The 9,842-nt window shown below is 42.3% G+C and overlaps 1 protein-coding gene across 1 annotated transcript; it reads right to left on the bottom strand.

Annotated features, from left to right (window-relative positions):
• Positions 1 to 3,405: 3,405 nt before the first annotated feature.
• Positions 3,406 to 9,234, bottom strand: LOC147176305 (uncharacterized). Its single transcript, XM_086073894.1, has 3 exons — positions 8,973 to 9,234; positions 7,715 to 8,336; positions 3,406 to 5,651 (listed from the first exon to the last, which is right to left on the bottom strand). Exons 2-3 carry the CDS (start codon positions 8,318 to 8,320, stop codon positions 5,064 to 5,066), a joined length of 1,194 nt encoding a protein of 397 aa, XP_085930020.1. The 5' UTR covers positions 8,321 to 8,336; positions 8,973 to 9,234; the 3' UTR covers positions 3,406 to 5,063.
• Between the last annotated feature and the right edge of the window lie 608 nt (positions 9,235 to 9,842).

The raw sequence follows: 9,842 nt of genomic DNA, 5'->3' as shown, positions 1-9,842 counted from the left end.
CGTGGTAAGGTTTTCAGGGGTGCTGGAGAGGAGGGTCCATCTGGAAGTCGAATCTCGGATTCAGGAGGAGCAGTGTAGTTTTCGTCCCGACCATATAACAGTGGACCAGCTCTACACCCTCGGCAGGGTCCTCGAGGGTGCATGGGAGTTCGCCCAACCAGTCTACATGTGTTTTGTAGATTTGGAGAGGGCGTTCGACCGTGTCCCTCGAGGAGTCCTTTGGGGGGTGCTTCGGGAGTACAGGGTGCCGAGCCCCTTGATACGGGCTGCTAGGTCCCTGTACGACCGGTGTCAGATGTTGGTCCACTTTGTAAGACAGATTAGTTTCCAGTGAGGGTTGGAATCCGCCAGGGCTGCCCTTTATCACCGATTCTGTTAATAATTTTTCTGGACAGAATTTCTAGGCACAGCCGAGGCGTTGAGGGGGTTTGGTGGCCTCAGCATTGCATGATGTGGTGCTGTTGGCTTCAAGCTGTGATCTCCAACTCTCACTGGAGAAGTTCGCAGCCAAGTGTGAAGCGATTGGGATGAAGATCAGCCCCTCCAAATCCGAGATCATGGTCGTCAGTCGGAATAGGACCCGGAAGGGCACGCCATTCAGGGTCGGGTATGTGATCCTGCCCCAAGTGGAGGAGTTCAAGTATATTGGGGTCTTGTTCACGAGTAAAGGCAGGATGGAGCGGGAGATCGACGGGCGGATCGGTGCAGCGTCTGCAGTGATGCAGACTCTGTATCGGTCCGTTGTGGTAAAGAAGCTGAGTCGAAAGGCGAAGCTCTTGATTTACCGTCGGTCTATGTTCCTACCCTCACCCATGGTCACGAGCTGTGGGTCGTGACCAAAACAACAAGATCCAGGATACAAGTGGCCAAAATTAATTTCCTACGCAGGGTGTCCAGGCTCTCCCTTAGAGATAGGGTGAGACGCTCAGTCATCCGGGAGGGATGCGCCTCCACTTTGAGAGGAGTCAGTTGAGGTGGCTCGGGCATCTGGTTCAGATGCCTCCTGGACGCCTCTGTGGAGACGTGTACCGGACATGTCCCACTGGCAGGAGGCCCCCGGGGACGACCTAGGACACGCTGGATAGACTATGTCTCTCAGCTGGCCTGGGAACGCCTTGGGATCCCGCTGGAGGAGCTGGTTGAAGTGGCTGGGGTGAGAGAAGTCTGGGCTTCCCTATTAAAGCTGCTGCCCCCGCGACCTGACCTCGGATAAGTGGTAGAAGATGGATGGATGGATTGAGGCATTTACGAGTTCCTCCACATATTGACTCTGTTCACAAGCATATTACGTTCCCCTTCATCTGACCATTAGCGTGGATTTTAAACATAGAAGGGCCAAAACATGCATTGTGAAAATTAAACTGCACTAAAAAAAACTAGCCACCGGAGGGTGCTAGAATGGCACAAATGGAAATCAACCTTACAGATGTGCTGCTTTTAATATCGTGACATGACAACGACAACGATATTGTGGCAGTTTTAATATTGCGATATCACAATATTGCCACAATATTGCCGCTATCGTTCGTTACATCCCTAATATTTATGCAAGGTTATTGAGCATTTTTCCCCCTTTAACAAGTTACAGGTGTTGAAATGATTTATCTTGGTTTCATTTTTTTTCTCGAATCTTGTATTTAAACATGGGTGTGTAGATTTAAAAGTATATCCTGTGTTGAAGATTGGGATCACGCTTATACATCGACAAAATATTTGATACTTCCATTAAAATAGGGGTCACCAACATTTTTGAAAGTGAAACCTATTTTTTGTTAAGAGCTGCCAGCTTGATACATACCTGTGAAATAAGGACTTTGCTCAAATTACCTTACCTTAGTGATTAATAACGATTTATACAGTGCGTGATGACGCTGATTATGCTAATTTTTGAACAGAAAAATGTTTACAGTAGATAGTGATGGTAAAATGAAGCTTCATGAACCACTTGGGATATTTTATTCCACTAATGGAAAGTGATTAAATTTCCACTGCATCTTTTAACCAAGAGCAGCATCTCGAGGAGTCAAAAAATATCACAAGTGCTTCATGAAGCTTCATTTTCCCATCACTAACTGTAGAGGTGCAGTTTTAAGTTGTAGTGAACTGTGTTCACCACTAGACAGCAGACAATGCTCAAGAGTATCTACAAACCCAAGACTGTACTTCTGCATCAAAGAAGAGAGCGGTTCCTGGCCAGAACCAGAAATAAATGGACTATATGCCACGGAGGAGGCGGGACTTCCAAGTTTTCACCAATCAACTTTGTTTCCGTTTGCGACATTGTCCCAGTACTTCCGCTTCCGCCTTTGTGCCCCTCAGTTGTGCGTTCCCGTCAACGGGTGCAAGGCTGCGAGTGTGTAGTGTCTGTCTCAGTGTCGGAAGCATGAGCGGGAGCGCGCTGTTCGGGGGCACAGGGGTGGGGGTGTGAGGCATGTCTGTGGCATCTACCCCATTAGCTCAAGAAAATTATGGCTCTCGGGTTGAAAAAAAAAAAAGGAAGCAGACTATTATTATTGCGGAGCTCAGAATCTCTGCCTGCACCTCGAGCAAATCCACCAAGATCGCATTAGACCACCTACACAGTACATTCTGTAAATTTTACTCTATTAAGAGTGGGACCAAATTGACTCAGTTTTAGAGTAACAGTTACACTTTGAAGAGAGAAATAAATCACTTGACGGTTGAGGAACGAACTCACTACCTTAAGCTTGGGAGACCAGATCAGTGGCCTAGTGGTAGAGTGTCTGCCCAGTGACTAGGAAGTTGTGTGTTCCATCCCCAGCCGGGTCATACCAAAGACTATAAAAATTGGACCCATTGCCGCCCTGCTTGACACTCAGCATTTAAGGGTTGGAATTGGGAGGTTAGATCACCAAATGATTCCTGAGCGCGGCCCCGGCTGCTGCCTCACCGCTCCCTCGGGGGATGGGTCAAATGCGGAGAACAAATTTCACCCCACTTAGGTGGGTGTGACATCCAGTGGTACTTTAACTTTACCACCTGAGTTATGCCACCCCTACTGTTTGCGTGAATCCAATAGGGGACCAAACTCATCTTTTTTGGTCCGAGTTAAGAAGATTCCAGCTGACTCTTCCAAGTGTAAATTTTACTCTATTGAGAGTGGGACCAAATTGACTCAGTTTAGAGTAAAATTGACTCTTTACAGATTTTACTGTGTACACCACAACTTAGACCAGCTTTCACCTGGTTTGTACTTTCTGTCACCAAATTAACAGGTGTGGCAAGGGCATGTAATAAAAACTGCCTTTGGTCTCACTGGAACGCCCAGCGAGGCACAACGGCGTCTGCCAAATTCCCATCATGGTCCATCGTTTAATTGCCCGTAATCAAAGCAAGTAGACAGCTAGCACACGAACATGGATTCAGTGATTTCAAGACTGCAAAGGAATGAAAGTTTATTACTCAGGAGCTCAAGTACAGTCGGATCTATTTATATTTTCCAAAACGGAGAGGTGACCTGTTGTTGCGACATCAATCTTAAGCTTGGGGCCTCCAACTAAACACAGATCATACCATTGTTTAGTAAATTGTACATGTGGTTATTTAGTCTTTGCAAAGCAGGTTTGGAATGACTTGGTTTAGTCATCTGTGCTGAGCTCCGTACACAGAGAAGCTTACAGTATATGAATGCAACACAGATGAAAGTAACTTGAAAACACTTCTTTCTTTGAGGGAATGTAAGAAAGCAAGAAAAGTACTTGAGTAAAATACATGATCCAGTGAAATTATCAAAATCCACTAGTTGAGAGAACAATGTTTTTCTATAAATGTGCAAAAAGATCTCCAGTAAATGTTCAGAGGCAAAAGATTGACAATAAGGGCCTCTGCTGAACAGCGTGTGTAATTGCAAAAGCACTGCTTGTGTTTCTCAGATAGAGAAGCCAAACAGTTGAGAATCTTGTTCAAGATCAAATCAATACCTTTTTCACAAACTTTCATCATTTGCAAACACACTCACTCTACTTCAGGAATATTACACATCTACAACAGCAATGGAAATTCTGAAGCAGCACACATCTATATTGACAACTTCTGAAACCTTTTGGTCAATAATTGCATTGAACGCAGGCTGAAATGTGTTGCATTCCTGATAGACTTCTTCAGAATTGCAACGCATCTCTCTTAAAAGCGAAGCCAAGTCAAGAATTTTCTTTAATGTGTTCTATGCATAATAGAACTAGACTAGTGGGGGTACACTATCGAATCTTTTTTGAATCGATTAATCTATTGATTATTCAATCGATTAATCAGATTCAGGTTGTATTTTTTAATCCCGATTACTGGTTATTAACCAGTGATTAGTGTTTATTTCGTACTTTGTATTCGTATAGTGATGAAGGTAGATTGATGTTGTACTATGTTACCGGTTCTGTCATTGTTTTCCAAAGTATAAACAGATGTTTGCAAATGTCTTATTTTGATACAGAAGATAATCAGTCTTCTTTCATACAGAAATCAGTAAAAAATTACCATTGATATGCTGAAATCAGAAGATTTGGACAGGTTTAAATAAAAAATTGGCTCCAAATAACTACTCGATTATTAAAATAGTTGTCGATTAATTTGATAATCGATTACTTGTTGATTAATCGATTCACTTTGACAGCTCTACATAGAAGAAATTACTGTAAAGATTTTTTTTTACTTGAATAGCAACCAGCTGCTGAATAAAGCTTAAAGGGGTTTAAGCTTGCTGCTACAGAATGTGGCCATTATTGAACAAATCACCTTGAATAGTTTTTTTTTTTATTATAAATAATTTACAATCCACAAAGTAAAAAATGTACACCTTATCATTTGCACCTTAGCACTCATTTTTGATACTACTGAGAGTTCAATCATTTTCATATATTACCTATTCCAAGAATGTATTATTTTTGTTTCACCCTTTATGGTCTGATCCAATTTATTTTCCAATATCGGGACCAAAACTTGATACAAGAATCAGATTGGAGCGTCCTTAAAAATGACCAACAGTCTTATGTGACATGAGCCCTCTGAGTAGAAGGTGAGTAAAATAAAACAAGAATTGAGATGGTTGGTTACCAGAGCCAGCTGTCGAGATGCTGAACACAGTAACAGGACTCTTCCAAGATGGCCGAAAGTTCCCCGTAGCTATTCTCTCTCCACGTAGGAAGTAGTCTCTCGTTGTTGAGCGCCTGCAGTCTTGGCGTTCCTTCCCGAAGGACATGATACAAGCACGGCCATCGACTCTGAATCCTCAGCCTGGTGCGTCTGTCCAATGTGATGCCGCGAACGATCTTCTTGGCTCGGAACTCACGCAGAGCGGGCAACTTTAAACAAGAGAAGACCAGGCCTCTGCTGGGTGACACGTCCAAGAACTCCAAAGAAAGTGACTCCAGAGTGTAGGAAATGCCGAGGTTCCTCAGCGGAACAAGGATGTGCAAGGTCAGAGATTTTAAATTGGGAAGGGATGTTGTTAGGGTCTGCAGCGTGGATGGAGTCACTCCTTTGAAAACCCAGAAGTACTTAAGCTCAAGGACTTTCAGCTGCTGGAACTGGGTGAGCAGAGACACTGACAAATCTGACCAGTCAAAGTGTAATCTCATCTTGGTGATACGAGGACAGCTCTGGGTGAGTTTGCTCAGCAGCTCCTGGAAGTTACTCACCTGTCAAAACAAATTTAATTGGTTCATGAAAAAGGAAAGAACAAGCTGCGAATATAACATGAGGAAAACATTTGGACAGTGTCTTGACATTCGGGGAAGAAGACACTATGGTAGAACTAAACAGTTCCACAACTCATTAATTCATGCACTCCCAGCAATTTTCATGAAAGCAATCCCCTTCGCTCCAGGCTGTTTTACTAGATTTTGACTGATTTTGCAAGTCTCACAGAATATTGCGATCTATTGCTATAAAAACATGGAACCTACCAAAAGAAAGATTAGAGTCTCTTCTTTCATCAGGAAAAAAAAAGTATATTTGTATCTGTTTTGCAGCAATTAGCATTAGAACATAGCTAAGTTTCATCATTATTCACAAAACTGTTGAAAACACTGTCAAAAGAGCTTGTTGCAACATGGCTCTCTTGGAACATGGATCTTTTTTCTCTGCTGTCGCCTGCTGGCCGTTTTTGTAATAACTACCATTACTTTAAGCATTATTTTCAAGTCAGAGGCTGCATCAAAGCCCTCTGTATGCGCTAGCATTAAAAAAAAAAAAACATAAAAAACATTTAAATACGCCTTTGGGAGCAAATGTGTTAAAAGGAACCCCGACTGTCATTTTCTCTATTTGGTTGTTACTAACATAACTATCAGATTCATTTTTCAAAATACGTTTTGTAGGAACTTTATTTGGATGTGCGCCGCCATTGTAATTTATGTCGCAACGCATTCCGTACGTAGTGACGTGGAATGGCGGCAGACTCTCAATGTGAAACGCCTTTAAAGAAAGCAAGGTAAGCCTCGTAGCATTTTCAATTACAGGAGTAAAAGGATTGTCCTGGCTAAAACTAGAGTAAAACGTTCAGTTTTTGTTGACTAAAACTAGACAAATAAAATGATGTTTTCTTGGAATAAAATAAAGACTAAAATGCTAGATTTATAGTTGACTAAATATGACAGGATGAGGTTGACTAACTGTGATAAAAACTAACGAGTGTGATTGAAACTGGACTACTGAGACTAAATTTAAAAATGGCGGATACAATTAACACTACTTGCAAGTCTCATGCTAGTGTGTGTAGTCTTTGCCGAAAACAGACAACGGTGAAAATTTAATTCCTCTTGACGGCAGGGATGATATAGGTCGATTCATTTTTTGACAATAAACGGTGGCTGAGCTGTTGAAAGACGTGATAAGAGTGTTAACCACAAGATGGCAGACCTTGCTCATCAGAGCCTCCAACCCCAAGGTTGTAGTTCATCAGAGGAGAGTGTGTCCTGGTATATCGCCAGGACCCCGCATTAGGTTAAGTCTGTCAGGTCAAATAGGAAGCAGATTATATGTTTAAAGTACCACTGATTGTCACGCCCATCTAAGTGGGGTGAAATTCGTTCTCCGCATTAGGCGAGCGGTGAGCAGCAGCAGGGGCTTGCGCTCGGGGATCATTTGGTGATCCAACCCCCCAATTCCAACCTGTAATGCCGAGTGTTAAGCAGGAAGGCAAATGGGTCCCATTTTTACGGTCTTTGTTATGACCCGGCCGGGGATGGAACCCACGACCTTCCAGTCTCAGGGCGGACACTCAACCACTAATTCACTGAGCTAATTTAAAATCAAATCAAATCTATCTGCCTAGTTTGCTTAAAGACACTTTTCACCCATGAAATATTTCAACCGAAGTCACCACAACACCACCAATCTCAAAACTACACAAACAGATTTTTTTTTCAAGTGACGAGTAAATTTGTATCCTCCAAAAATATGAATCTATTCAACACTTAATAGTGTTACAAACACATATCAACACCTTCTTAAAATACATGCCTAAATAAACTAAGGAAACACATTTCTTTGTAACCATTTGCAGCATGAGGAGATTTATGCAAAAAAAAAAAAAGTGCCCAAAAAATGACTTGGGCAAGTATTTTAAGGGTGACAATATGCAGGTTCCCGCGTTTTATTAGCTCGAAAAGCCCACCAGGCTTTCCTTACTGTCTGTGGTTGGCTGACTGCCCATCTGTTTAATATGGAGTCAATAAATACAACCCGGATTAATAGTTACCTGGTCCATTTTAGTGATGCTGTCCTGGTGGGAACTGGAGCTGGAGTGAACTCTGAGATCCAGAGGTTCAAGAAGTGTAAACGTCCAGTTGAGGTCTAGGTGACTGAGGTCCCTGCAGTGAACATTATCCAACAGGTGGCTTAGCAGTTCACCCCACTTATTACAGCGATCCCCCAAATCAAAGCTGGCCTTCAGGGTGAGAAGGCTGGACCGCCGCGAGATGAGATGGTGCGTGTAGAGGTGAACCCAGGATTTCCATCTCTCAAACTCACGATTGGACACGAGCAGTCCAACTTGCCCCAGGTGGAAAACGCCTCGACGGGAATAGTCTGCAACCCGCCACAGCTTCCATGAGCGAACGAGGCAACTCCAGCTCAAGCAAACCAGAGCACAGTTACATTTATCCACCTCGTTCAGGAAAGACAACACATGTAGCTGGCACTCCACCGGTAGGAAGTTGAAAGGGAAGTAGTCGTCCACTGCTTTGCGACGGTTGCTTACAGGAACCAAGGGTCTTTTACGTGGTGACATGTTGATGGGACAGAATGGTAGCCAATGCAGGACTGTCAGATTCTCCACCGGGAGGTCGTGGTCTGGCTTTGCCATAAATCTTTCTCTTTAGCTTAAAGATAAGTGAAAATAGACACATTTTAGTTAGATAATTTGATTTGCTGCTGAATATCACCCAGTTCTATTGAAAGACCTATCTACGTTTTAACAAAGACGTTAAATGTCTATCACACGGACATCTCTCTTATAGAACGCTGGTCGACACGCATTTGAGGTCAAATAAATTTTGAACGGACATGACAACACAGACTATAATCATGTTTTTTGTAGTTTTGTGTGCTATCCTTCTGTGATGCTTTGCACATATAACACATCTGTACAACACGACTGGATAGTGAACACGAGTTCTTATTGTAGAGAGGATAAACAAACCATGCAAAGGCACGCAATGACGCAAGGGGTCCTACTTCGGATTCAGAAAACTTTATTCATCCTAATGGGTAATGTGGCACACATGTCACAGACCAATTGCCATGTTAGGATTTTCACCAACAGATGTCACATTAATAACAACATGCTAATTTTAACTAGACATTAATCACCGGTTTATATACTGCATGTTGTTTGTTGACACCAGGTTTAGTTGATAACGTTACTGCTATTAATTTAAGTCAACATGTAGCGACTGTACTTTTACAACAATCCTGTTTATAGGTCATCATAACGGAGACAAACTACATGTATTTACCTTTTGGTCAAACAGGCTCGGCACCCTCGATCATCCAGTTTGTGAAGCTAACCTGCTAATGGCTAACGCAAAAAAGAAACAAAGAAGTTTCCGATTGAAGCTATTTATTTCCACGTCGTATCAGTAGTTGAATAGAGGCGCTGCAATCGTTATGGGTAGTACAGAAGACCTAAAGCAATTTAAAAAAGCTAGATTTTGCGAATTCCGCTTGAAGCAACTTGAGCCAGACAGCTGACTGTTGTTTTTGTGTGTTGACTGTTGAGGGCTGAGCTGCCCGTGACGTCATCAAAAGCCGCCGATTTGTACTATTTAAATTGAAGGCCTAGAGGGCGCGAGCCTCTCAATATTGCATGTTAAAGCGTTGGCGGCGTTGTTAAATCAGCCTATCTCAGATGGTAAACTGCAGTCGAAGTGCAAAGCAAAATGAATGCGTCGGAAACAATCGTGATTATGATGGATGGAAGAAATGCGATTTTGTACCAGTAAGTATTGAACACAGTAACACACTAATCAGCACACATTGCTCCTCTTCCACGTGTATCCACAGTATACATACATGCATAAAATTGCACACAAATTAAGTCTAGTTACGTGCTATTTTTTAAAGAAAATAAAATAAAAAATAGAACATTGGTGCTCACAGTAGTGGTTTTGTTGCAGTAAAACCAGCGCCTTATTTATTTGTTTGTTTGTTTTAAATTCTCAAACGTTTGCCGTTAGGCAGGGCAGTTTTATGTCTATAGCACATTTAATGTAATTTTTTTTAAAGACATTTACATGAGTTAAAAGGCGACTGCGCATATCTGCATTGCAGGATATGCAGTACTCTTATTATTTGTGATCGTAAATTATTTTCCTGTCAACCAAGAG

The sequence above is a fragment of the Leptonotus elevatus genome, chromosome 4 (genome assembly GCF_054856555.1).
Source record: "Leptonotus elevatus isolate MCC_2025b chromosome 4, RoL_Lele_1.0, whole genome shotgun sequence".
NCBI classification, from domain to species: Eukaryota; Metazoa; Chordata; class Actinopteri; order Syngnathiformes; family Syngnathidae; genus Leptonotus; species Leptonotus elevatus.
Note: the sequence above shows the minus strand (reverse complement) of the source record. Positions and strands in the feature narration are given on the sequence as shown.

What these genes read in the sequence shown, in the direction of transcription:
- LOC147176305 (XM_086073894.1), bottom strand. Translation starts at nt 8,320, where the DNA reads ATGGCAAAGCCAGACCACGACCTCCCGGTGGAGAATCTGACAGTCCTG. An exon ending in GCATCACTAAAATGGACCAG is followed by an intron (nt 5,652 to 7,714) that starts GTAACTATTAAT and finishes TTGTTTTGACAG; the next exon opens with GTGAGTAACTTCCAGGAGCT.